The sequence below is a fragment of the Anopheles darlingi genome, chromosome 3 (assembly GCF_943734745.1).
Source record: "Anopheles darlingi chromosome 3, idAnoDarlMG_H_01, whole genome shotgun sequence".
NCBI lineage: Eukaryota > Metazoa > Arthropoda > Insecta > Diptera > Culicidae > Anopheles > Anopheles darlingi.
Genome location: NC_064875.1, coordinates 53,312,042 through 53,339,305, shown reverse-complemented (window position 1 = coordinate 53,339,305; position 27,264 = coordinate 53,312,042). Strand labels below are relative to the sequence as shown.

At 52.6% G+C, this 27,264-nt stretch overlaps 3 protein-coding genes across 8 annotated transcripts in view; 2 read left to right on the top strand and 1 right to left on the bottom strand.

Moving 5' to 3' along the window:
* Positions 1-21,150, bottom strand: part of LOC125954299 (mucin-19) — a 35,137-nt gene extending 13,987 nt beyond the window's left edge. Inside the window, exons 1-3 of one of the 6 annotated variants that reach the window (XM_049684475.1) lie at positions 20,533-20,910; positions 14,769-14,836; positions 14,076-14,567 (exon numbers count right to left, since the gene is read on the bottom strand). In XM_049684475.1, coding sequence (XP_049540432.1) covers positions 14,076-14,205 — 130 coding nt within the window. In that variant the 5' untranslated portion in view covers positions 14,206-14,567; positions 14,769-14,836; positions 20,533-20,910. Of the gene's footprint in view, positions 1-14,075; positions 14,568-14,768; positions 14,837-19,967; positions 20,911-20,943 lie in introns of those variants that run through there. The other 5 variants (XM_049684476.1, XM_049684472.1, XM_049684474.1 and 2 more) reach the window with 5 other exon arrangements.
* A 2,706-nt stretch (positions 21,151-23,856) lies between these two features.
* LOC125955598 (ras-related protein Rab-34) lies at positions 23,857-24,966 on the top strand. The gene is made up of 4 exons (XM_049686736.1): positions 23,857-24,227; positions 24,298-24,496; positions 24,579-24,786; positions 24,881-24,966. Exons 1-4 carry the CDS (start codon positions 23,857-23,859, stop codon positions 24,949-24,951), a joined length of 849 nt encoding a protein of 282 aa, XP_049542693.1. The 3' UTR covers positions 24,952-24,966.
* Positions 24,967-25,550: 584 nt separating this feature from the next.
* Positions 25,551-27,264, top strand: part of LOC125955597 (dynein axonemal intermediate chain 4) — a 2,697-nt gene continuing 983 nt past the window's right edge. The window contains 2 exon segments of the mRNA XM_049686735.1: positions 25,551-25,574; positions 25,650-27,264. The exon segment at positions 25,650-27,264 is cut by the window's right edge and continues 241 nt beyond it. Coding sequence (XP_049542692.1) covers positions 25,551-25,574; positions 25,650-27,264 — 1,639 coding nt within the window.

Sequence of the window (27,264 nt, the reverse complement as noted above, 5' to 3'; positions counted from 1 at the left end):
ACACACACACACACGTGTGGTTTAGATGAATCTCTCTCGCTCTGAAAGGGAAGCACTCGACGATCTATCGGTCCGGATAAATCGGAGTCATGTCCTGAGCTTGAAAACCCCAAGATAGAACTCGTTCCCTCCTTCACCTTAAAAGAAGGGGTTCACAAAATTCCACAACCCACTGGCCATGGCCGCTTAGGGCCGGCTCGAAGTAAAACAAAAGCCTCAACTCAACAGCGCGCTCCACAGCATCGAAAGTCCGAAACCCAAACCCTTTCCAGCCTCTAGCCGATGCTAACCCGTTCTGATCGTCGTCGCCAGTCGCCGGTCGCCGGTCGTCGTCGTCGTCTGCGGACAAATGAGAAAAAGGGGGACCTCTGCGTGCCTCAAAACCCGGGACCGCTTGGCGGTGGCGAAATCCAACCATCGAAACGGCGTCGGCGTCGGAACGCCGTTCGTCGTTTTGTGCTTGCTCATCCAATTCTGATGAGATTAGATTTTTTTCTCGCTCCCTTTCGCCTTCTCCTCGTTCGCCTAGTACACACACCCTTCTCCTACACCTCCCATAACGCGTTCTTGCGATAGAAGGAACCGCGAGCTAATCTAAGCCTTGGAGCAGCCCGGGGAGCACACTCGAGAAGAAGGCAAAGGAGGAGACGAAGGCATTACAAAGCGAGGCGAGCGTGCGGCCAAACCGGCGGCTTGACCAGCTGCTGCTGCTGCTGCTGCTGGTGCTGCCGCTCATGAAACCGCTCGATGCTTTCTTCGTTGATTAAGAGATGGAGCAAAGCACGGCTCCAACCGGGGCCCACCGGTGCTGTGGTGTGCCGCCTGGTGTGCGATGTGGGCTCGTTGTCAAGTGACGAATGTTGAGTTATTGCTGCTACACCTGGTCCCTGGCACTCATCTCATTAGCGCTCGCTCGCGCTTCGGTGCGGTGCGGTGCGGTGCGGTGGGTTAGGTGAAATTTCTGACCACACCGAATGGACCACGGACTCGAATAGAGGGGCCTTTGAACGCCTTCTGCGTTGCTGACTTCTCTCCTCCGATCGACAGCAGCAGCAGCAGCAACGGTTCGTCGCTTGCCCATCGTATCGCGCTCAAATCACCTTCCTTTATCTGCCACTCCTCTCACTCCACTCCGTCGCACACTGTCGTGTCTATCTTGGATTGCGCCTACGAATGCATCGCAATCCGCTCCGATCCACTCCGGAATCGATTCCACCGATTGCACGCCCAGCAACGCCAACCATTTGATCGATCATTCGGTTGCTGACCAGCGTTGGAAGAGGAGAGGAAAGAGGAGGAAACGAAGGAGCGGCGACCGTATCGACAACATTGCTGACATTGTTCTGCCTTGTACAAAACAAACTCCATAAATTATATCAATCACCGCACGGTCATCACCACCACCGACCGTGTGTGTGTGTTGCGGACTCGCCCTGGTATGGCATTGGCATGGTTTGGTGGACAAATGGCCCACTCCTAACGTAACGTGGTGCGAAAAAAGGGAGAAAAAAGGAAACCGGAGAGAAAGAAAAAACAAAACAGGTGGAACGAACGGGAAAGGACGTGTGTCGTCCGAGTGTCCGAGATGGCCGCGTATGATACAAGCTAAATCATGTGACCGGCAGAAGCCACCACAGTGGCACACACACAGACACACGCACACACACGAGGGCGCGCGTGGTACGTGACAAATGCTTTCCGCCCTTAAGACGCATCGTAACTCGACTCGTTCCATTTCTGGTTGCGGTGACCACAACCGACTTGACTTGGGACTTGACTTGACGATCCGGGCGTCAAATCAGGCGTGTCTCGAGTGCCCGTGTGTGTGTGTGTGTGTGCCTCCTTCTTCTCCTTCTCCTCCTTCACCACCAGCATCACGTCGATGCGCGCCTCAATTAATTTATTCGTTGCTTAATTCAAACGTAATTAATTGTAGCGTTTCGCTACCGGTTACCGGTTGGTCCGTCCGCGGTCCCCGACGTCGGTTGCGTCCATTTGCGTCGGTGCGTCGGTTGCACATTCCAACCGCGCCGGCGTGGAAAAACGGGGGGGGTCCACCGTCCAGTCCCGATTGCATCACCGCGATTCACGCGACCCATCTCCCTATGCCCGATGCGTATCGCAGCCTCTCTTCCCCACCACCGAAAAGATGTACCAGATGTTATCGTGTCCAGCCGGCGAGCCAGCCGGGCCAGCCGGGGACGGTATTTTGTAGCTTTTCGCCTGGCAACGCGACGTCCTTCACGTCCACTGTCACTTTCGTGCTTCGTTCGTTTCTCCCAATTGATTGGGAGTCAGTCCGTTGGAACTCTCTCTCTCTCTCTCTCTCTCTCTCTCTCACTCTCCCTCTCTCTCTCTCTCTCTCTCTCTTTCTCTTTCGGGAGGAGATCGAGCATCTGGGCGCGTCGTTTTGCGCGTTTATCCAAGACGTCAGCGAGGGCGACGACTTCTCACTAGCAGCCCTGAGGTTATTTGTTCTAACGAACGCCATTCGGCCATCCGTCAAGACGAATCGCGGTCCGGGGGTCCAACGACAAGACACACACACACACACAGGGCCCCCGCAGCTTCCTAGATGCTGCTTTAGGCTTTAATTTGATTTCTCTCTCCCTTTCTCTCTCTCTCTCTCTCTCTTTCTCTTTTTCCTATTTCATGTCGCGATCATCCGATCGATAAGCACTAACCGCAGCCTTCCACCATCGGCTAGAACCATCGACGAAAGTAAAACGCGACTCTCGACGGCCTTCGATCTCGATCTACCCGGGCGATCTCGATCTCGAGCCCAGGAATGTCTTGCACGACGAGCTCGACGCGTTAAACGCGCTGCCAGAACGAACTGGAGAACGGATTATCGGAGGCAAATCATAATAATTTAATCATCCATTAGTGCGCCGCGAACACGATATCCGGGATGACTGGCTGGCCAGTTTTGGCCAGTCGGGGATGAATTTATTTTTCCGCACATTTTTCACCCCCCTCCCGGGCTACCGGCATTACGCCGCCGGAACGGTCGGAACCGTCAGGCCCGGTCGTTGTTTTGCGGTTTATCGATTTATGGCGCGCGCGCGCGCACTACTGAAGCTCCCGTGAAGCGTCATAAAGCGTCGAAAGGCCCCGAAACATGGCGCGCGGTTCGTCCGCTCGATCCGGCGAGCAATTAAATCGATCCCGTGGCTCGAGGGATCATTAACCTCCCTTCGCCCCCCGGGAGGGGGAACCGACGTTGCGTGACTTTTGCTGCTGCTGCTGCTGCGTCGATGCGAACCGATGACGACACCACCATCATCATCATCATCATCGATCTGAAAACCGATCTTCGTCGGCATTCCCACGCTGGTGTAAGGGCGAGGTCCTTACTGGGGTCTGGGGGCCATTGAACGCCAACGCCAGCTCACGCCAGCGATCACGGATCGTGATCGGATCGGTTTTTGGGGCAAAAACCAAAAAAAAAAAGGGAAATGAAATTCAGGATCATCACGGCTCGTAATCTGGAGCCTGGCATTTTTGGCGCGTATCCGACGCCCTCAGGACATTGGCCGACGGCGGTGTCAAGGACTCACGCAGATCGATCGCAGATCTGAGCTGAAGCCGAGGTGTGGCTTCTAAACAGCCGCTTTTTGAGGCTTTGATGCACCATCGACCTTTGCTCCATTGCGTGTTTCCGGCGATCCGCGAATCGATGAAGGCACACACAGACACACACACAACAGCAAATCAACCGTTTCGGATCACCGACCGACCGGCGATAGAGGGAGCGAAAGAGAGAGAGAGAGAAAGGTAGAGAGCGCAAGAGAATGCCATTCGCGGCGCTGGATGCATTCTGCGTTTGCGCTCGACCGCCGCGCCCGGCTCCCAGGGCAATCAGGGACCGATCTTTATGATTCCGATGCATGTTTACCAAACCACCGGCCACCCTCCCCTTTCCCTCTCCCGGATTTGGCCGGATGATGGCCGGGTGATCTGCTGCAATGCTGCCCGAAACGAACGACGAGAACGACCAACGGGAAAAAAGAGGCATATTATGGGCCGCCGCCTCTCTCTCTCTCTCTTTCTCTCTCTGTCTCTCTGTCTCTATCGAATTTAATAGCGCGATCGTGATATGCGTGACTTGGGCCGTGGCAGCCGGTCATCATCATTGCCATCATCATCAGCAGCAGCAGCAGCATTGGTGGTGACCATTTGCTGGCGGTTCGCGCGCGTTGATGTGTCCGCTTGTCCGCTTCGAGAGAGAGAGAGAGAGACAAGCATCGTGGTCGCTCGATCACCCGGACTGCGCACCGCAAACGAATTCTGCAATTGCAGAATGGCCCTCGCGCGATTATGCTGCATTCTTATGCGCGGCAGAGAGAGAGAGAGAGAGAGCGAATCGCCAGCGACAGTGAGTGAGCGGTGATCGGTCGTGGGACATGGTTTGTATGGCGAGGCAAAGGGGGTTGGTGTACGACCCGCGTGCGAGATAACACGAACCTGACCGCACGACCTTCTTCTTCTATTTCGTCTTCTAGGTTCCCTTCTTCCTTGACGGTTGGTTTCCTCTTGTTTTGATCATCCGGATCAGCATCGGCAGCGACGGTGGCGGTGGCCATACACACATATCCAACCGGCGGCCGGAACATCATGTTTAGCGGTAGTCCCCAAAGACCTCCCCCCATCTTGCCCACAACGACACACACACACACGCGCGCGCGCACGTCGGCCAATGGACCAGGGATGGTTGCCACAATGTAATGCCACACGAGAGGATCGCGAACGGATCGCGAACGGGTGATGAGCGCGCGCGATGTTCGTGAGATTGGCAACCGACCATCACCCCGTCAACGGCTGCGGGCTGGCCAGGCCGCCGGAATGCACATCGGTCGGTCCGGTCCAGTCACCCACGGCCGGAGTCCGGGATCGTGACAGATTTTTGTCTTTTTTTTGTTTTGTTTTGTTGGCATCAATCGAGCGACCCAAGGAGGAAGGAAGCCCCGTAAGCAACGAGGCCTTGAGGCGCTCTCCCTCTCTCTCTCTCTAGTCTCTGGCAACTGGAGAAACGAGGAACCGTTTTGCATAATTCGCTGGCGGGCGGGCTGGCTGGCTGGCTGGTTGGACCCCAAAAACGGACGCTCGACGGCTGGACGGCTCGATGATAATGATGCCCCAAGTGCCGCCGCCGCCGCCTCCGACGTCGTCGTCGTTTGCTGATCTTGGCAAGCGCCTCAACCGCGAGTCCGGATGAACGGCTTTAAACGTCTCGCACATGGAACGATGGAAAGCCGTCAAAGCGAACGTCACCGGTGATGGGGACCGAAACGCAAGGAAGGGGAGAGACCGTATAATCATCATCTTTCCAACGCAGCGTGCGTGCAGCAGTAAGACTGGTAGCTGGGCGTGTTAAGCAGCTCCAAAAAAAAACCGATCACCACCGCCGAGCGCCCGAGCAGCCTCTGGGATCCGCTCCTGGGTGAGAGGTTCCCGCCAGGGCAACATATTATATTTGGTTGGCCAGTAATCATGCTACGGGTGCGGCTCCGGCTGCTGCTCCGGCTGCTACTGTGTCTTCGTTTGATGGTCCACAATCTAAGGCCACACAAGATTCCGGGTTTCTGTTTTTTTTTTCTTCTTTTCCCCATTATCTTCGTATCCCGTAGCTCGGCTTCGTTTGGAATGTAAATAGCGAATCATCGCGAAGCGCGAAAAGCCTCCGGGCCTCTGGACCGGGTGACCTGATATGGAGAAGTGGACGGTCCGGTGTTGTGTTGTTTTCATTCTAAAAGGAGCCTCTGATGTTCTTTTCGCATTTCACCGCAACGCGATCACGATCGGAGCTAGTAAAGGCGGGGGGTTAGGCAGTGTTGGGCGGATTGGTAAGACAGCCAATTGCATTAGTTGTGCATCAGTATCGACCATTGAATACCAATACCATCGAACAATGGTAGTAATGTCATGACAAATTGAATGATGATGCCAAGATTGTTTAACAAACATGTAGATCTAAAAATGCAAAAGCCCGCTAAAATGCAGCCGGAAAATGAACAGGTGTTAAAAAAAACCTCAACAGTTTGGGTCTTAGCTACCGTTGCTAAGTTTCTTGACGACCGCTGCGCATCAGTAGATTGATTTTTGAGTCGATTTTTAACTCTTCGTAAATAGAATGACAAAAAAGCTACAAACATCTACATAGCACTGATAGATTCCCGTATATTTCATATACAAATGATATATTTCTTTTTTGAAAAACAATTTCAAGATGTTCGCCCATATACACTATTGAAATTACTACAGACAATAAGTCATCCCCAGAACGGAGATAATGTTTCCATTATCCAAAGAACGCGTGACACTAGGGTGAAGACTTTTCTATTAAATAAGGATATTAAAATAGTTCAAGGATGGTCAAATAACATCTTTCAATGGAGAGTGTGCCTGGTCCGTTCGAGGATTTCCGCAACAACACAGTCCAAAAGATCTACTGACTGATCGGCTTCGCTACAAAGTACTAAACATACATGAGCCAATGTACTCTAGATCCATACGTTTTCAGACAAAAACAAGAGGAGTTTACCGTTCATTTCCATGCTTTGGGGCAGTTTTTTTTAGTCCGATACTAAATCGTCCGAACCGATCGTAGCAAACCTAGCAATTCGATTCGCTGCCAATGTGAACGCCTAGGCGAAATGGTAAAGGCGGTTGACAGGCTAAAGGCTGCACGCTTATCGCGTACTATTTACCGAAGACAGGCAACCATTACAACTAGCCAATCATCCAATTATTTGCGCGATTTACCAGCACTGTTTTGCATAATTTGTGCTACAATGTACCTTTTGGCACAATGTGCACTCTCTGGTTTCAACACTGTCGGGATTACGTCGGGCTTATGCTTACCATCTTCGTACGAACTACGTCGGTCAGAAGCAGAAGCAAACGAAGAATCAGAGAAACATTCTCCCTTCGCAGCAGCAACAGCAGCAGATGCATCTTACCACCCTCGCGGATCAAAACATTTGCATCGTTGAGTGTTGTTTTCGGTTTTGGTTCCCAATTTCCCCCCGAAAAGAAATTCATTTAAGCCCGATCATAAATCGAAATCGATTCCAATGACCGATCGATGAGACATTCCCCCTCCTGGGGGGAGGGGGTGTAAGCCGGACAGGGTCTTGGTGCGATATTCCTGCACTCAGGCACCGGGTGTGCGTAAGCAAAAGTAAAACAAAAATACTCCCATGAGATGACACACGGGCCGAGCGGCTTCGGTTTCGATCACCATTTTAGAGTCCCATAAAAACAATCAAAAGCCGCACGAATGACCGATCCGATCGATCTGATCCGGTACGGCCGGACCCAGGGTGCCAAGGGGATCCAGAACCGTATGGAACGGAACGGAATGATGCGCCGTTTATGGCAGTATTTTTTTCCTGTTTTTTCGTTCGGTTCTGACCAACTCGTGGCATGCATCTTACCGTAAAACATTAATAATGCCTGTTGGGGGAGCTATTAGACCCTTCCTGCCTCCTTTCCTCATGCCCACGAGCCTCACGAGCCGCTTTGCCGTATCATGTTCCAGAACACACAGCGAAAACACTCAATCCCAGTGTTTGAGGCTGCATGAAGCAACAACCGCGGTGGTGAATGGATAATAAAAATTAAATTTAAGCTAAAGTCCAGAAGCATCAAAGCATCGGGAGTCCTACTCGGAACTCCGACCACTCGGAGGCAGGGAGGCTCACGATCACGGGGGAGAAAGGATAACCGTCCCCGCATCCTCTTGGTGCTCGTCTTTTTTTTTTTTGTTTGGAAAGTTTTTTGTCATAAAACCGTCGTAGCGGTCGAATCGATCGATCCTTCGATCCGCATTGGCAATCCACGCATTTAACGATCCACGGATCCGATCACCGATCGAGGGAGGCGTTCTGGCACGTAAATTACCGGATCATTATTACCGAAAAGCGGGCGAAGGCGGGCAAAGTGGAGGGACTTTAAAGTACCAGCAACGGTGACCTTCGCGACTCGCGCCTTCGACAGCGAACCATGATCGATCGCGATCCCGATCACCACGGTGTCCGGTGCAGGCGTTTGTTATCCTGCAAATCGCGCCACGCCGATCTCTCTCGATCTTTCGTCACCGTGCCGTGATGGATCGGATGTTCGGCCCCTCGTCTATCTTGGCGTCTCCCTTTCCCTCTCTCTCTCTGTCTCTCTCCGATCGTCGATGTGGCCGCTGTGCAGCTGTGACCCATCTCGATTGACCCATCGCTCAAATTGTAGCCTTCCTTTTTGGTGATCCACACGGCGGTCCATTTTCTTCCTGTCCCTGTCCCGTTTCCTTTTCCCCTTCCGTCTGTCTCCAGCGACTCGTTTTCGGCCGCTTACCGAAGCGACTGGCCGTTGCCGTTCTCCCGGGTGTGCGGTTCGCGCAGACGATGGCGCGTTGTAGTTGTTTCGAGGTGAAAATTAAAAGGAAACGAAATAAAATTAAACGTTCCTCGCAATTACCCTCCACTCCACCTCCACGCCGAATCCAGCAAAAGCGAGGGCGGGGGGGGGGGATCAAGAGGCCACTTCAGAATGTGCAGCGCGTCCTCGTCCTTCTCCTCAACCACCCACCAATAAAAGAAGCGATTATTTATGGCCTTTCGCTTCGCTCGCTGGCGCAGGATTTCGTTGGCTCAGGATTGGCTTTCCACAAACACATTCGTCTTGATCGCGCATCGCGACTCTTTGACGTCCCGGACGTTGGGGGGATGCATCCGAACCGAAAGAAATGGTAAAACAAAACGCCAAACCGCACCGCACCGCACGGCAACGGGGCGGTAATGTTCCGGACACCGCAATGGGGCCAACAGTACCGAGCGCGCACCATCAGCGCGATCAACAACCGCCCCACCAGATGATCGCCCTCGCCCAGATCCTGATCCTCCGTGTCCTGCGTGGATCGACTCGAAAGTTCGGTTCTCTTTCTGGGTTCCTCGGAGCTATTGGAGCTGCAAATTTGCCACGATCAGTCCACCACCCCCAAGGAATCCTCACACTCCCTTCAGTGCCTTCAAGGAGTGTGGAGAACTCAAGCCAGTTGGCCAACGAGCGAAAGGCTGAGTCGAGATGGTGCAATGCAACGTCGATCCTGTTCGTTCGGCTTTTTGGCAGGCAGAACTTGCGGTCCACACTCCCCATTTCAGTCCTCTTTTCTCCTCTCCGCTCGCTGATCGTGAGCAATCGAAAGGAAGAAACCGAAGAGAAGCGATCAAACCGGACGAGCGAGCGAGCGGTTAAGGTTAAGAAAAAGGATTACGGCGGTACCAAAAGAGAAGGCCCGGTAATGATCGACGAGAATCCTGAACCGTATGGTTTGCAGAATGTAATTATTGCACCGCTATCACCATCCCCCCCTCACACACACACACACACACACCCTTCCTAACCAACAAACGGTGCCACGGTTCTCGCCGCGTCGATCGTGGCCTTCTTTCGAGGGACCTTTTTTCGGGAGTTTTCCGCTTACTTTCCGCGCATTATCCGCGAGCCCATGTGTGTGTGTGTGTGTGTATGCAGCCAGCAGGGTTGGATGATGCATTGCAAAAATTAAAAATGGCCACCCTTGGCACCTTCCCTCGCATTCCATGTGGTCCTCGGTGGAAGAGAACTTTTTTATTTTTTTTTGTTTTGTGCCGCTCAAATGCATTCCCATACGGATCCCGCCACATATCGTCGGCCGAATGGTGTTTTATGGTTTGTCTGCAGACCGGGTGCAGCACCAGCAGCACCATCGGATGATGATGGGTAAAATGGTGAATTATGATTATACGTTAGCCCGCCTGCCAGCCAGCCAGCCAACCAGCCAGCCGCCAGGCCGGTCGCTCGTTCTCTCTCTCTGCCGCCCCCGAAGAGCATCGTCCTCGGAGGGAATTTTTGGTTTGACCCTGGTGGACGACCCCGCCAGGCATCAGCAACCCAGCATCCCTTTCCCGCTTTGGATCGGTATGTGGAATGTGTCGTTTGTGATTCGTTTTCCGAAGGTTTTGTTGGCATTCCGGCAGTTAGTACCATAACCTGCATGTGGATGAGGTAGTTCATAGTTTCGTGATTTTGTAAATCTTTTCAAGACGACTTCTGGCTATTTTACATGGTTTTGAAAATACCAAGAAGAGCATGTTTAACCGGTTTAACATTAAAAGCATGATTTCGCATGTTTATCATTGATTACATATTTGTTGAATTTATCGATTGATCAAAACAGGTTAACTGAAATAGGAATACAAGCATATTTTCCTTTTTAACAACAGGTTTTTACCAGGTTAACGCAAATACAAAATAATTATCCTTCAAGTAATAATGCATGATTCAGAAAAGTCAATAGTTTAAAAGGTATGCAACAATTAAGCCATAAAAAAATAAACCATTTAGTCGCGAACGCGACGAAGTTTAAAACGAAGACAATCCCTGACCGTGAACAACGAGGAAACGTTCTATTTACGCCGTTTTGGTTTACAAATCATTACCAGAAATTGTATAATCATCTATAAAAAAAAACATGTAGCTGATTGTAATTAAAGGGATCTAATACCATAGATCATTTCCCGTTGCGCTTCATAAGGCTGATAAACGTAAACATAAACATTCCAATCCTGACCCGGAGCCTTCTTTGATCAATAAATTTATGGCTCACGTCTAATGGATCCTGAAACCGATTTCATTCATCGTCAAGAACCAGCGAATGGCAAAAAGCATAAAATCGAGATCGAGCAGGGCTTTAACGCAGGAGAAGCGGCCATTTCCGCTGCGGTCAAGTTGTAACGAGCTGTACTCCCAGCAACCAGCTTCCAGCAACCATGGGTTTGAGCTAAGAGTGAGCCACCCTTGTGGATTAAAATAAAGATATCAAACCGTTTGCCCAGAACAACAGAATGCCTGAGAGATTCTCTGAGCGCGTATGTGTGTGTGTGTGTATCAGCGTGTAATGTGAGGCTAACAATCAAGAGGCCACCTCGTACCGAAAGTCACGAAACCGGAATGCGCGAGTGAATGCGAATGCCCGAGCGACAGCTTCATCGAGAAGAAATAATTAACCACTAATCAGCCGTTTTCTCTGCACCCTCTGCCCTGCCCAGCGTGATCCTTCACCTTAATCTCTCTCTCTCTCTCTCTCTCTCTCGGGGTCTGAACGTGTTTGATCGAATTCCACCGGATCGTTGAAGCGTCTCCTTCACCGCCGCCCATGACTAGCACGACGTTACAGCAGCGCACCCGGGAGGAGCCGGGGTAATTGGAAAATTTAATTTAAAACCCAATATCGAGCAGCAACCAACTTCAATTTACTTACCGCCCTTTCTCTACCAGCCGGAGCAACCGGCGCCCGAATGTACCATCATAACGAATGGGAACGGACGGCACGGTTGGCCGCAGGTAGATACCTGCCCGGGTGGTGGTGTTGCGAGCGAGTTTCCTGTCCGTCTGTCCGACTGCCAAGAGAAGACTTCATTCCCCAACCCTGCGGGCCTAGTCGGAAGGCCGCACTTCCGAAAAATGCTCATCACAACGGACGAGAGGCGCAAGCAAGGGATGGGGGAACATGCGGATTTACGCCGACGCACACGCGAGCAAAATGCGCGCCGGCGAGTGTTCCGTGGCCTTGCTAGGGCGGAAGGAAGGGAGATGACGCGAATAGATCGATCTTGTTTGTGGTGGCGGGCGTGATGCTGCTGATGTGGTGCGGTATACATACACAATTATCTAGGCTGGGCGCCGTCCACCATTGGCGGTCCTATTGGTTTACGTGGCCAGCGCAAAAGCTGGCCCATCAGCTGGCCCAGCGGCTTTTTTTAACGGGGAGCTCGCACACGACCGTTCACTCGCCTTTTGCGGAACAGAATTCCGGGCGCCGCTTGAAGCTGAAGCGTAATTACGCGGTAGCAATTATGAGATTACGATGAAAATGATGATGATGTTGCTGTTGTTGTTGTTAGCTAAATGTCAATACGTGGGATGAAAGTAAGAATTCCTTAATTATGAGCGCAAAAGATTAATGAACGATTCAGTGAGGTAGTAGCGCTCACTTTCCCACTCAATTGCCATGTTTTCGATGCGCTTTTCATGCGCAATTGCATAAACAAAATGGTTTCTCATTAGACAGGTAACGCTCCGACTTTCAATGCCGGTCTTGATATCGCTTTATGGAATGTTTGTGATGCTCTAACTTGACGGCAAATGGCTGAAAAGAGCAGCAATACCAACGCAAAAAGGCGGAGAAAGGTTTTGTTCCCCCCGTTTAGCCCTTTCGGGTGTGTATGTGTTCCCGTACTAAGAAGGCCCACAATCAATCTTATCCTCGTTGTGGTTTGTCCAGACCTACAACCATTGGTAGGCATCCTGAGGCTGCTACCACTACTACTTCTACCACTACTATTAGACCGGGAAGATCAGGTATCCATTTCACCTAAAAAAACGCCAGCACCGGACAGTCGAACCGTTTTGTAACGAAACACCGCTCCTTGCGATGGAATGGCGACGACGACGACGACGACGACAACGACGATGATGATGATCGACGCTGTTATGGCTGGCAGATGGGTATGTAACACCCATCCTGGACCACCGGATCATTGGTTCTGATGGTTCCGGGAAGGGCACGCTGGCAATATATAGCATTAACCACCCTCTCTCTCTCTCTCACGCTCTCTCTCTTTCTCTCTGGCTAGGGCGCTCGCGAGTGATCGGTCGGCGATCATAAACTCCAATCCACCCTCCGGAGCAAATGCTGGGCTCGTTATGGCGGGTACACCACCTCCAAGCCAAGCCGCCCAGTGCGAGGTGCATCGCATTCGCATAAACATTTATGCTGGCCGGATAGTGGAGAGAAACACATTCCAAAAACGATCACCGGTGCGGTGCTTCGGTCGCTATGATGCTACGAAGCGGTGCGGTGCGATTATGTTATAATTTCACGTGTAACCATCGGTCTGTGGAGACGGGTTCTTTTCTCCATTTTGAAAAAAAAAGCGTACGATCGGGATGGATTTATGCTTCCAATAGAACCGCTCGGCCCCCCTCCGACCGGGGACGGGGACGCGGAATGGAGGGAGTGATGAAATGTTCTGATCGGCGGCCGATGGCCTCGTGTCCGGGCTCGTCGGTCTCGTGCTTCTCGCATCCAGACGAAAATCAATCACGACTTCTTCACCCCCTTCACCACCTTCCTGTCCAACACTCACGGACTCCTCGAGGCGATTCGTGGCAGAAGGTGGAGAGCGTGCCGATGCATCGCGCTGCAATGCGGTTCCTAGTCAACGGTTCCAAGCGCAGGCCCCCATCATGCAATGACTGATGTTATGATAGGTCTCAGCCCAAAACTTTGATCATCGTAAGTGAAAGAGAGGGAGAGAGAGAGAGAGAGAGAGAGAGAGCGCGCGAGAGGGGGCGAAGGATCGAGATCTCCCGAGGTCCCGCTGATGTATGTAATGTGGCGGGCGGGCGGCCAGCCGGTCAGGCGGCATCAGTATCGTGTTCAACCTGACGATGAGCCCCGCGAACCCCGAGGAATGGGGGGAATGACGTCAAAAAGACAGTCGCAAAGAGATCCAAACTCATCAACGCAGCCTCCCCACCCCGACGATCACGATCAAGGCTGTTGCGGTGTGCCGTTTTGTCCGTAAAGTGGCTCTATTTGTTACCTTCCTAACAAACGATCCTCAAAGGTCCTCGCGTCCGAGACCGAGACCAACGAACGGACGGACAGACGGGTGCTGACAGCAAATGATCCATCCCAACGGTGGTGGTGATCCCTTAACGAACGGCATCGTCGTCGTCGTCGTCATCATTTGGGGTTGGAGCAGAAGCTTTAAATTACAGAACCGGACCTGCCTAGACCATTTCGCTTCATTGGAAGCTTGCTCTCTCTTTCTCTCTCTTTCTCTTTATTTTTCCAGTACCCTCCTTCTTTCTTCTCCATCCCAGCAACAACGATCGAGCTTCACCCGCCGTGTGTGTGCTGCATTGGTTTCGAGTGTTTGAAAAATGTGATCGTTACAATGTAAGCGCGAGCCCGTCCAGGCCACGTCCAGGCATTGTAACATATCGTGCGCTTGCTTATGTGTGCTACATACCTCCTACCGTTGACGGTGTTCCGATGCCATCCGAGCTCGTGGTGCTCCGGTGCGACGTCGTGGCTGGTTGCTGCTGGCTTTGATTGACTCCCGTCGGGAAGATGGTGTTTTTGCATAGCCTGGAAAACATTTTCACACGCCAAAACACCCACCGCCACGTTCTCACACACCACCACTAACGCACACACACTAGGGTATACTTTCGCAAAAATTCTTGACAACAACTTTCTCCCCCGGGAATGGCCGTTCGCTGTCGTTCGCGCTAATCACAGGCCCCGGGGGGGGCGAGCATCTCGCATCAAACCAAGTCACTCAATTGCACCGCAAAGATGCACTACGCAAGCACACACACATCAGTAGCAGCAGCAGCGGCAACGGTGATCATCATCAGTATGCTGGCATCGTGCACGTCATCGCGCCACACATAAACCGGTCACGCACTCATTTGCAAAGGCCTCGGCCGCAGAAATCGCGTCACAACTTTCACGAACGCTGAACGACGGAGAGAGAGAGCGAGAGGGAGAGAGAGAGAGAGAGAGGCACACTAATTAATCTAATTTCACTCGTGGACGCACGGACTCCACGGACGCGCTCAACGGATCACGAACGAACGAGGATCGTTTGCGTTTGAAGCAAATCCGATCCGGGGATCGATCCCCGGGAGCGACACTTTTAACCACACTGATGACTCACTTCACCAGCACTGCGGCCACTTGCGACCATCTCGACGACGACAACGACGACGACGATGACGATGTCACCTGAATGGTATTAGATTAGCAAATGCGATGAGCCCCAACTGCCGGGTTGCCGGCACAATGATCGGAACGGCCACCACCGTCGTCGTTGCTGGAGGGTAATAGCCGCAACGCAAAGGGGAGAGGGGTGTCTCGGGCCCGGCGCACTCGAGCGTACTCCCTTCTACCTCTATCTCTCTCTCTCTCTCTCTCTCTCTCTCTCTCTCTCTCTCTCTCTCTGCTGCTGCTGCCGCCACTTCCTCTGGGCGCAGGTGGGCGCAGGGTTTGATTTAGCGTAGTACAGTTTGGTGTTGGTTTTTTTTTTGCTTTTGTGTCTTCCCTACTAGCAGTGTGCTTACTCGCGTAGAGGGAGAGAGAGAGAGAGAGGGGAAAGGAGGCTCCTGTGCGGCCCCGCAAATTTCCACTCGCCCTTGTTTTTGCGTCACTTTCTCGCACGCAAGTAGTAGCAGCAGCAGCAGCAGCAGCAGCAGCAGTGAGAGCGTAGAACACACGATGAACGATCGTACACCGATCGCCGTATGTGTGTCCGTGTGTGTATGTTTAATTAAAAAAAACAATGCGAGTGCGAGTGCAACAGCAACATAGCATAGCTAGCCACGCGGTTCCGCTCATAAACCATTGAGCTCACTTCGGCCCCCCGCCCGGTCTTATGCTCCCCAGAAAGCATATCACGATCACCAGCAGCAACTTTTTGTGTGTGCGAGCGAGCGAGAGACAGAGAGAGAGAGGAAGATAGCACCCCCACCACGCACCCAGGGGATAGACCAGAGGCCGACACACACACAGTGCTTAGTGCTCGGACTTGAGTCCAAAACAATAATAATAAGGGGGGCAGTTCCTCGATGTCCGAAGCCAGCGGGTGCTCTATGGAATACTAAGGAGGCCATCCTCGGCGTCATCCTCGGTCCAACGCTCACGAAACGGGCACCCCCTTCCTCCTTCTGCTTCTCCTTCTGCTTCTCCTTCTCCGAGAAACACGAAGATACGCACCGCTGATCGTCGTCGCTAGAAGTCGTCGTCACTTCCGTTAACTTCCTCCCCGAGAAGGAGGATCCGCCTTTCCTTCCCTTTTGGTGCTTGTGGCCCTACCACTCCCCCGGCCCCCGGGGGTGAGCTATGAGGTCAACCTTCGCCCCCCGCCCCGAAATGGTGGCCTCGGTGCCAATCGTCACGCTCTCGTCTTTGTCTCGTCTTCATCGCCATCATCGACGCGTACGACGTCTTCTGCGACGAACATTTTGCGATCATGACATAAGCGCTACAGGAAGTACACTTCCCGGTCCCGGTGCTGGTCCCGGCGAGACCGGAACGGTGGGTGAGCGTGCCGTGGCGTGGCGTGGCGTGGTTGGCTTCTTGAGGGCTGCTGCTGCGTTGCGTTGCGTGGATCATACTGGGTAAATTATAAAGTCCAACGAACTCACTGCCTGAGTCTGAGAGTGGCCGCAGGGTCAGCGAAGTGGAAAGGCCTTAGACCTGCTGCTGCTACGAGTTGTAGGTGCGCTATGCTTGTATGAGCACGAGACAGCATAAAGCTGTTGGTGGCGGTGCTGTTGCTGCTGCTGCTGCTGCTGCTACTAAACCCATTAAGGAGAGACTAGCGCGTGCGTGTGTATGTGTGTTTTGGGGTTGCGATGAGGTGTACGCGCGTATGATGTGTTTATTTGTTTCGTTGTCCGGACTCTCCCCCTCCCTCCATTGTTAGTGACAGGAAGGCTCACTGTGTTGCTCGTCTGTACATGTCTGTGTTTTCCTCGTGGCATAAAGAACGGACGGACAATCGCTGTGGCCTATTGTTCGTTCACTCCGGCACGATGAGAAGCATGCGGCAAGTGTTTTATGTTTAATTCATAAACGGATGATCCCCCTCCACCCCACCAAGCGACGCTCTTTTTACTCTCTGCGGCTGCGGCCAATCGTAGTACCGATTGTGCCGAAAGATGATCGTGTGCGGGCGGATGTTGCATACGATTGCGAGCTACGTAATTCGCAATTGCAGCAGCAGCAGAAGCAGCAGCAGCAACAACGAGACAAGCTGATGCTGGAGCTGATGGATAGTGGCTTTGTCCGTGACGCAAACTCCTGCGGTGTAACAAAACACGCTACAAACGACCATTTAGGCACATCTCAGCGCGAACGCTACGGCGGCTATTTGAATATTAAATATTTCGTAAACAACCTTCCCCCGGGCTGAGGCTTCATACCTTACGAACCACCTTTCGTCCACGCTTGGATCTTGTTCCTGGTTACTCCTTGCTCACCTGTAAGACACTTCCCCCGCGGGGTCTAGCTTTAATTCAATCAACGGGAATAAGAATTCGAAACCTCCGCTGGGTCCGCCTCAAAGGGACCGCCTGGAGCACCGCTTCGATCGCTCCGAAATCATCACCGAAACCAACCACATCATACCGGCACCCCCCGCGCGGGGAGGGAAGGCGTACGCTGACAGGTCTGCCACGGTCTGTCGTCAGATCGGTGATCGTTGATCGATAAACAGAAGATGAAGAGGATGAGGAAGAAAACACCGATCGATAAACTTATTAATGGCCGCCCTCATCCGACGCCACGTTGCGTACCGTGCGTGCGTCGTTGATGTCCGCTGTTCAGCCGAAAATCAGGAGATGCCGATCGCACACCGGGATTCGAGGTTGATCGAGAGGTATGGCTGGCTGGCTGGCTCATGCTGAGCGGGATCCCAACCCAAAAACCAAACGGAGACTCGAGACAGAGGCGACAATTAGCTTACACGGGGGGAACCGGGAACACACCGGCATCAGTGGCTCCCGTGGGAGGGGGGCTGAAGGCGCGAGATCAATTCTCACCCAGCGGTACCACGGGAACCGCCGGGAGCGTAGATTCTTCGAATTCTTCGTGCGCACGTGCAGCGTGCCCAAGCGTGCGTCGATCTTTCGCTGGGATCGATATTGGAATGATGATTTCCCTGCCCGGCCAACCACACAACAAAAAACATGCTCGTAAAAGCTCCGATCAAGCGAGAGAATTGATGTAACACCAACAGCAGCAGCAGCAGCAGCAGCAGCAGCCGACGGCAGACCACCGTCATGGCGGCGCCGATTTCCGAGCCAACCGACCGCTAGGCTCAGTCTAAGCGGTTTCACTAAACTGTTGTCGGTAGTAAAATCTATGATTTTACTGCGCCAGATCACCGCAGCACCGTCTTGGGTGATCGAACACGAGCGTCAACCTGTTGCTGTTGCTGTTGCTTCAGTTTATGTCCAGTTAGAGGGATCGCATTAACGCATTCAATCCAATTTTATTTTGTGATGTTTTACGGACATTCCCTACCTTGTGCCTTACTCTGTCCCTTGTCCCGAGCTGCAGACCACGTAGAGTGGCTTCTGATAAAGTGGTTTCTCTGCGCGATAGCAAGCAGAGAGCGCCAAAGTCCGCGTGCGGTCACAAACAGAATTTTGCGCTTGATCGCCCGAGCGGAACCAAAACAGGAAAAGGGAAGCGAGAACCGAGAGCTGCAACTGCAAACTGTCGTTAAGGGTATCTACGGCCACCATCTTAATAGAGACCGGGGGCGCTTTGCAGCAACAAGGGGACAACAACAGGCGGTGCCGAGGCGTAACGCAAAAAACCGTAACGACTTCGGTGCCTTATGGTTCGGCAGCGACGATTCTCAACAAACACACAGGGAGTGTGGCGAGGGGTGGGAGGGCTTCGCCAGGGTGGGCCTCACAGACACTCTTCGGGTAATCGAGCGCCAGAGCATATAATCAGCGTCATACTCTCTCTCTCTCTCACTCGCTCTCTGTGTCTCCATCTCGTCACGCTTCCGAGAAGATGCGTTTGTGCTAAATCTTCTTTTAATTACAAGACGACTCTCTTGATCGTACTTATGTTCTTCGTTCTCTCTCTCTCTCCCTCTCTCTCTCTGATTATTACGATCGCTGCCCCGCCTTTCACAGGATGGGTGCCTCCCTTCCCGCCTCACTTTGACTTCCTTGGCCGGGTACCGGTATGGATCAGGGATTGTTGCTGCAGCCCGAAAACCGTAACCGAACCGGAACGGCACCAACCACCACCAGTGGACCGAACCGAACCGACACACCGGACCGGTACGTTGGCCGCTGGCGGGACCAGAAATTGGTCCAGCGAGATTATGATTTTTGAATTGAAAGCCGTGACGAGTGAAGGGTGGCATCCGGTGGTCGGGTACTGTCATTCGGGAGGGAGAAGGCATGATCCAGCGCACGGATGATCGGGATGATGAGAGCCGCCACCAAGACCGCTGATTAATTTTAATGATTTCGAATGTGCTCACTATATTCTGATGTGTGTGTGTCGAGGGTGGTAGCTACTTTCTTGTTGCACACTTCACGGCATCACGGCGAGCAGATCGGTGTCCGCTGTAGTAGAAGTGCCCGTGCCCGGTACCGAGCCCTAATGGAAATGATTTTCACTTTTCTGTAGCGCCCACTGTGGTCTGTGGTCCGTGCAATGATGAACAGACGGTTGATACGCGTACGAAATAGCCGTACCTATTGTTGCTCCTCAGTTGCGCTCGACAACAATTACATTCTAGCATCTGCAGCAGCAGCAGCAGCAATTGCAAATGTTACTGCAGTGCATTAATCTCTGTTCCAGGTAACGTCGCGGAACAGCATGAAAAACAATAACCGTTTCCTCATGAGCAGCAGCAGCAGCAGCAGCGCAGGTTGGTGGAGTTCGTTGGAATACTTTAATTCCATTCGCTACATGGTCGGGAGTGAGGTGCTTTTTCCCGCTAGCTCAAAACCAGCGCTAGCCAGTGCGAAACGGCAGCTCGCGGTGTGCCAGGTTTGAATTGACACCCACCAGCTAACGGGGCCGGCCGGCCTCGTTTGACTTCGCTGAACCGGTGATGCGTCTTGGGCGGATGCCGATGAGCTGACGTTGTCTTGATGTCTGATGCTTATGTTCCCTTGTGTGTGATCATGTATAAGGCAGGTGCTTTAAATGTACCACCAAAACCACAAACCAGGAAGCGGTGACCACCACGCACGCACACTCACAGGACACGGTGTCACCAACGGTAGCGCACGGACCCGACGGAGATGGCGATCGAATTTCAAAGTCTCGCGTGCTCGCGTTCGTCCGAAAAAGAAATCAGGAAAATCAAAAGACCTACGAGCTCCCGAATCCTCGGCGATCGATCGATCGATCCGGAACACGTGCGGTGCGAATGTATTGGAGGCGGCTGAACCACAAGCAAAAGGTATCCGGTTACCGAGCGGCCGTACGGTGCTCGTAACGACATCGACGGTGATAGGAAGCAGCTGCGAACCGCAAACCCTGACCGGTGGCTTCTGGGTCGCGGAATTTATCAAATGCCTCACTCCTCACGCCTGACAAGCGGGAATTGGTCACCATGGCAGTGTTTAGTGCCCCTATTATGCGTTTTGCTTATCACAAAATCGAGGGTTCGTCGCTTGGCACCGGTCGCGGTGCGTTGAAGTCTTTTATCTTTTCTTCACGAAATCGATGTGGATTCCTCGTGATGAAACCGTTGTTATCGGTTATGTGGAGATAACAAACGACCCGTACAAACACTTGTCAACACTTGCTCTCTTCCTCTTTCGCTCTCTGTTTCTCTTTGTTGCAGCCGACGACGACCGTTTAATCAACTGTTTTGTTCCGTTTGTTTTCAAACAACGCAAAGCAATGTCCAAACAACAGGAAGTAAACCATATCACCTTTCACACACACACACACATGGACACTCACACATTCACAGCTAGTAAACTTGCCCAACGAGTGGCCACTGTGGTCGCTGATTTAATGCACCGTTCGCCGTTGCGTTGTCTCCCAGGAATCGCCTTGGCCTTCGCTCACGCACGCAACCGTCACCACCGACGTCTACTGGCGCTGGCACTAGCGATCTGATTAATATTACCGCACGGAATAGTGATTTTGCTGCTTCGCCAACCCAGTCAGTCGTCCAGCGCGTCACCATTCGTCATCTTCGCAACCTCCTCCAGCGTTCCGGCTCGATTGTTTCCCACCCGCCCGAAGCTGGTTAGTCTAGGCATGGAGCGAGCGCACTAATGTGCGAATGCACGAAACCATCCGAACACCATTTCCCCCGCCTCGTTTCGCATCTGCACCTGCTAGAGTGCTGGGAGAACCGAAGCTGTTCCCATCCGCGGCGGATCGAGCAGCTGATGCGGGTTAGGTTGGTTAGAGAGGCGTTGCACCGTGCGTTTGCACGGGATGCAAACGAACGGCACTGATAATGGAAACCGAGGGCAACCGACCCGGCAACCCGGTGGAGTGAAGTCCGGATGAAAAGGGACTGATCACCCAATGCCAATGGGCTGCCGCCTGATGATGATCGTCGTGTGGGGACGTGGGATGTCGATGCCGCTTGGTAAATAAATGCAAATAAATCATTGCGCGAGTATGATGAGCAGGGAGCCAGCCACATCAACCACCATCGATCCACTACGACAACCACAACGACGACGAACGGGAGCTAAAGCATGTTTCCGTTTGAATCTGGCCGCACAGAATAGGCAAAGAAATGACGAAAGAAAGAACAAAATATGTCATTTTGTTTGTTTTTTCCATTGCTTCCAGTAATATTGAGGGCAAATTATTCGATAGTTCGTTACATGAGCTTGAACAGTTTTAACTTTGACATCAACCAATTTATTTTTGCACAGTACCACAGATTCTTTGATACTTTTTAAGTATCGAAAAAATAACTGCATCCCTGCAGTAAGAATAGCTACCTAAATTAGACCAAATTGACACGGTTACAATTACAATTTACTTTTCTTTGATCAAATTTCGAATGAACGTTATCCCAATGGTGAAACCATTTGATTTGACGTCACAATTTCAGATCTTACGGACAAATTTATCTGCGTAAATGAACTAAATCCTTCAGAATACTCTTTTTGATTGGTAAAGTCAAATGTGAAATTTCTTGTATTTATCAAAGTTGCCTTGTTACGTGTGTTTTAACGTCCATCAAAATCAAGCATGGTTTGAATGCGGTAAACACTTATGTGTTGCACGGTACGTGTAAACCTTCTCATAAACATGCTTTGTTTTTATTAACACCATTATCGCTAAATATACAAACTAAACGCAAAAAAAAGATACCAAAAGGTACTGCTAGGATAAGTCTACTAGGGACAGCGCAGTGTCTAAAACGAATCGGCCAAACTCTCAACAAAACAGGCTTTAAAAGTTTCATTACGAAATCGCGATCGGCTGCAATCGAATGGCAGCATTGCAACGGCTCACAAACAGTGAGCCATGGATGTGGATCGATACGTGCGTGTAGGTTGTCTGTTCTGGCTAGAACCCCGGTACCGACCGGCCTACAACTCCCCGATATGGAGTGGTTTGGTTCTGGTACACCCCAGCGTTGTGTCGCAATCCTGTCAGCAAACGACGACAGCAGCGAAGACGTTCATTAGCTGAGGTGTGCAACAGCATCGGCAGCTAGGAGTGAAGGCCAGAAAGGAAAACAACTTTGTTTCGATCCGCGTTGAGGATGAGTTTAATGGAATTCCAAATTCCTGTTCGCTGCCATTGCGAAAACAGCATAACTTGGAATCATAACTCATGCCAACCGACCACACCAACCAGGCCGAGGCCATCGCTAATGTGCCATCCGTTGCAGTGCGCATCGCGATCGTTTCGTAATAAAGTGATCGAAGGCACGTAGGACTGGGAAGCGATCCCACACGATTATGATCCGGATAGTATCCGGTTGATGGTTAGGGTGAGAGGGTGTTGAAGATGGAGCACAAAATATGATCTCTTCATCGCTACCATCATCATTCCAGTTCTTGAAAGACCAGCACGACCGTAATCAATTGCGTATCCACCATCTGGAGATGTTCCAAGGAATGCGAGCGCGGGCTGACGCGTGGTTGTCGATCCCAAGGTACCAACAGCTGCTGCTGCTGCTGCTGCTCATGGTAACAATGAGCTAAAACGAGAGCATGATTGATACTCCGGGCCCATGATGTGCCTTGTGCAATGACGGATTTCATTGCATCTTCTTCCCCATTGTACCACGACACCGATCACGACATATGGGTTCAGTTCAAGATGCTCTCTAGACCCTGTTGCTTCTGGCAGGCAGCAATAAGAAACCTCGAAACGTCTCATCTATGCCCTTGTTGTCCTCTTGTGCTGCGTCTAGGGTTCCGGATCGGGATCCTTGCACACCTGGTGTTAGCTGCGCTGTTGCTACGAGAGAGAGAGATCGAACATCTCGGTCGTCGTTCCCTTTGCCTATTGTGTTTGTTCCATTTCCGCTCGTCACACCGCCATGTGTGCCAACCCACCCGGCATCCCGTATCCTTTTCAGCCTCAGCATAGGTGTGCTTTCGTTTCCCTTTCCCACTTCTTCGCCTTCGTTCACTCGCTCACTCACTCGTCGCTTGCTCGATCGTTGATGTCCTTCGTTCGGCTTCCGCTTTCTCCGGACTCCGTGTTCGTCTGCGCGCCGTCTCGAGCCGTTTCGTTTGCTTGGAACGAAATAGAGTCGAACACCTTGCAGCCGCACCGTAAAACCATTCGAGTGTAACGCATTCACCACGAGCTACCCCTCCCCCCTCTCTTTCTCTCTCTCTCACGCTGTCTCGCGTAATCGGGAAATGAAACCCGCACCCAACGACCGCGCTAAACCTAGAACCGATGGAAACTCTGTTGAAACGGTTCGTTCGTTGCCCTCTCTATCACTCCTCTATTGGGAACCCTATATAGACCTTGGTCGCAGCCTTGTTGTTGCGTGTTGCTGCCGTTGTTGGTTACCGTGGCGGTTACCTTGCCAATGGTTCGGGCCGCAGATCGGGCCACAGTCGTGCGGGCTTTTACCATCGCGATGCCAGTTGGTGGTATGCGTGCGGACCGTGCCGCATGTCCGTGGAAGTTTATCCTTTTCCATTCCAGCGCCACGCACCGGCGTCCTACGTGTGTATCCTGAGTCCTGGCCTTCCACCATCGTCAGTCGCGTACCGGTGCTGTGACCGAGAGGATCCCCTTTCCTAGCCGCGATGCCACTCTATCGGAAACACACGAAGGCAGGTCGACCAAAACCCAAGACCAATTACGAGGTGCTGAACAACAACGTGGACTATGGGACGCGCCAGATCGACCATTATCCGCGCCCCTACAGCTGCCAGGTGACGCCGTACCGGGAGCTGGACTTTAGTGAGCGGACAAAGCGTGCCACCCAGGCCGTCGTACCGTTTCTGCTTGCTCCGTGCAAGGCCATCTTCATCGGTGACGTAGCGGCCGGAAAGACGTCACTGGTGCACCGGTTCTGTCACGAGTCGTTCGAGGGCAATGACTATACCGCTACGATCGGGCTCGATTTTGAGGTGGAACGGTTCCAGGTGCTAAACCAAGCGTACACACTGCAGATGTAAGTATGCACGACGATTGTGAATTCCGATTGGTGCCCTCTGACTCCTGTGTTGCTTTTTTCCTGATAGCTGGGATACGGCCGGGCATGAGCGGTTCAAGTGTATCGCCCAATCGTACTACCGCAACGCCAGTGCCATCGTGGTGGTGTTCGATATGACGCGCCCAGACTCACTACTCAACGGTAAACGATGGTTAGATGAGGCGCTCCGGCTAAATCCACGCACCCCGATACTCAAGTTCCTCGTCGGTACCAAAAAGGACCTTCTGGTAAGTCTATACAAGAAGCAGAGTTCATCGAGAAAAAAAAGTCTGAAACCACGAATTACCCCTTCGAACGGCCATTCCTCAGGACGACCAAGCGCTCTGTGATATCGAGCTGGAGGCAATCAAGATGGCGTACGAGATCAATGCCGAGTACTGGCCGGTATCGGCCCGGACCGGTGAGAATGTTACCAAACTGTTTCGCCGCCTGACCGCGCTCGCCTTCGATTACGGTGTGCAGCGGGCGATGGAAACGAACGAGTCGCTGCTGCAACCACCGGGCAACAGTTTACTGAGTAAGTAGAGCACACGGCGTGGTCGGGAAGTGCCACCAGCATCTAATCTGTCTAATCTTCCCCCTTCTTATTTATCCCTCCATTGCCTTCACAGATCTCTACTTCTTGCGGAAGGAGAAGAAGGAAAAGAAGTTTCTCAAATGTTTCAATTGCACAATAAACTAATTTATTTATTTATCCAACAATCGAAGCACCCATTGCGATGCATTCCTGTACTTTCAACTCCGCTGTAAACTGTCACAACAACTACTCAAGATCACTCGAGGAGGACGGTTTGAAATCCGAAATTTTGTTGAAAAAAAAATGTGTACCAAAGCGAACGATTCCGTGAAGTCGGCGGTGCACTTCCTTCCCACAGCGCTCCGGACTGCCGGCGTGACCAGCGGTAGTCCGTTCGTGATGGAAATAGTGCACCGGTTGGAGCAACGCCATCGCTTGCAAGTAAGCATTCCTCTGGATCGGCTCGAAGCGGCTAAACGACACCGCCCCTACAGCGAGCGTTCCGTTACCATGGTGTGAGTGGTTGTAACCAACGGGGGGTTCTCCCTTCCCGCCGGGTGTTTGTTTGTTGCGTTGCCATACCGTCACAGATTGCCGGGGTCGATGGGGTTGACCGTACGCCGAACACACTCGCGCCACCACTGTTCGGTGAGGAGTCCTTCGCTTGGTGTCACTTCCGGGAGCAATTCGAGTGTGGTCTGTGTCCGATTGAAGAAGAACACGAAGAAGTAGAAGAACAAGAAAAAGAAAAAGAAGCTGCAACGATGGATGACGCAGGAGCAGCACCGGTAATGGAGTGTCCCGGTCGTAGCAAAGGTAACTTCTAACCCCGACTCGACCATCTCCCGTTCCGTGGCCCACAGAATGCGGCAGACAAGGCGGACGGATTCGACGGGCTGGACCATCAGCCCAACTTCGAGGGTGTGTTCGATCGGCGCAGCCCAACGCTCGGTGCGGACACCAAAACCTACCACGTCAAGATCCGGCTCACCGAAACCGACGACATCGTACTGTACGAAAGCCCCAGCCACGTCGTGTCCCAGGATGCAGAGGAAGCGGCCCTCGTACTGGAGCAAAACCGTGCCTTCGAAACGCGCCCACGAGCCCGCCGTACGGCCGACGCCGAAGCGCAAACGCGCGATCTTCCCTGCAAGTCCCGCTCGGTCAACACCGAATGCATCCAGCGGCAGGACGTGGCCTCGTTCGTGTCCAACTACGACATGTACGACACCTACAACGATCTCGAACGGCACACCAAAGAGATCAATGTGGCCGAATCGTCGGCCAAGCTGGAGATTACGACGTACTCTCGCGAAGGCATGGAGGACATCGATGACCGGCTGAACCGCAACCCAAACTTCCACCTTTCCTCCATGATCCTGCAACGGTTACTGGCGGGGAATGTGTACCGGGAGCAGCAGATCCGGTTCCGCAACATGTACCCACCGGATCCGTGCCGGGTGGACGTGCAGTATCTGTACCGATTGGAGACACTCTGGCGCTACCGGACGGTCGAGACGCTCGGGAAGGCAGTCGCGTGCGCTTCCTGGTGTCCAGCGAACGGTGACATCGTGGCCATCGCATACGGCATCTATGGCCACACGGTAAGCGAAGACCGTGGCACCGGGTACGTGTACGTGTGGAACATCAAGAATCCCGTCAATCCGGAGCGTCGCTACCGGTTCGATTGTCCGGTGACGTGCGTTGCCTTCTCGCACCGTACACCGCAGCTACTGGCAGTTGGACTGTTCGATGGTAAGGTGCAAATCCGTGACATTACCGATGCTACGCCAACGCCGCTGGCCGTATCCGAACGGGACAAGTTCCCGATCTACCAACCGATCTGGGACCTCCGGTGGGTCGAGTTCGATAACGAGGGTAAGGACGAGGTGATTGCGGTGTCACAGAGCGGTTGGATCATGAAGTACACGCTCACGATCGGGGAGTATCTGTTGACGTACCCGTTGCTACGGTTGGACCGTGTTGAGGGCAAGATCGAGGGCACTGCTGGTGGTGGTTCGGTTGGTGATGGCGAAGAACAGTCCGTGGCACCACCGCTCATGCCCATCCAGTCCGATCTGCATCCACAAGCACTCTGCATTACGATCCATCCGGTGCACAAGGACAAGTACTACGTCGGTACGGACGAGGGAGCGGTCCATTGGTGTAGCATCAACGATCCGTTTCAGCATCTGGGCGTATGGCAGATGCACAACCGGGGCATCTTCTGCATCGAACACTCACCGTGGAGTCCCAAGATCTTCCTCACCTGCAGCGGTGATTGGAGTGTGCGAGTTTGGATCGAGGACCTTACCGAACCGGTCGTGACGCTGACGGCGGGCTTTGCGCCGATCCAGGCCGCGTACTGGTCACCCACCAACAGTACGGTCATTGCGAGCGTTACCCGGCATGCGGTGCAGCTGTGGGATTTGAAGCGTCGCAGTCCGAAGCCAGCTTCGGAGACGGCGCTCGGTGGGT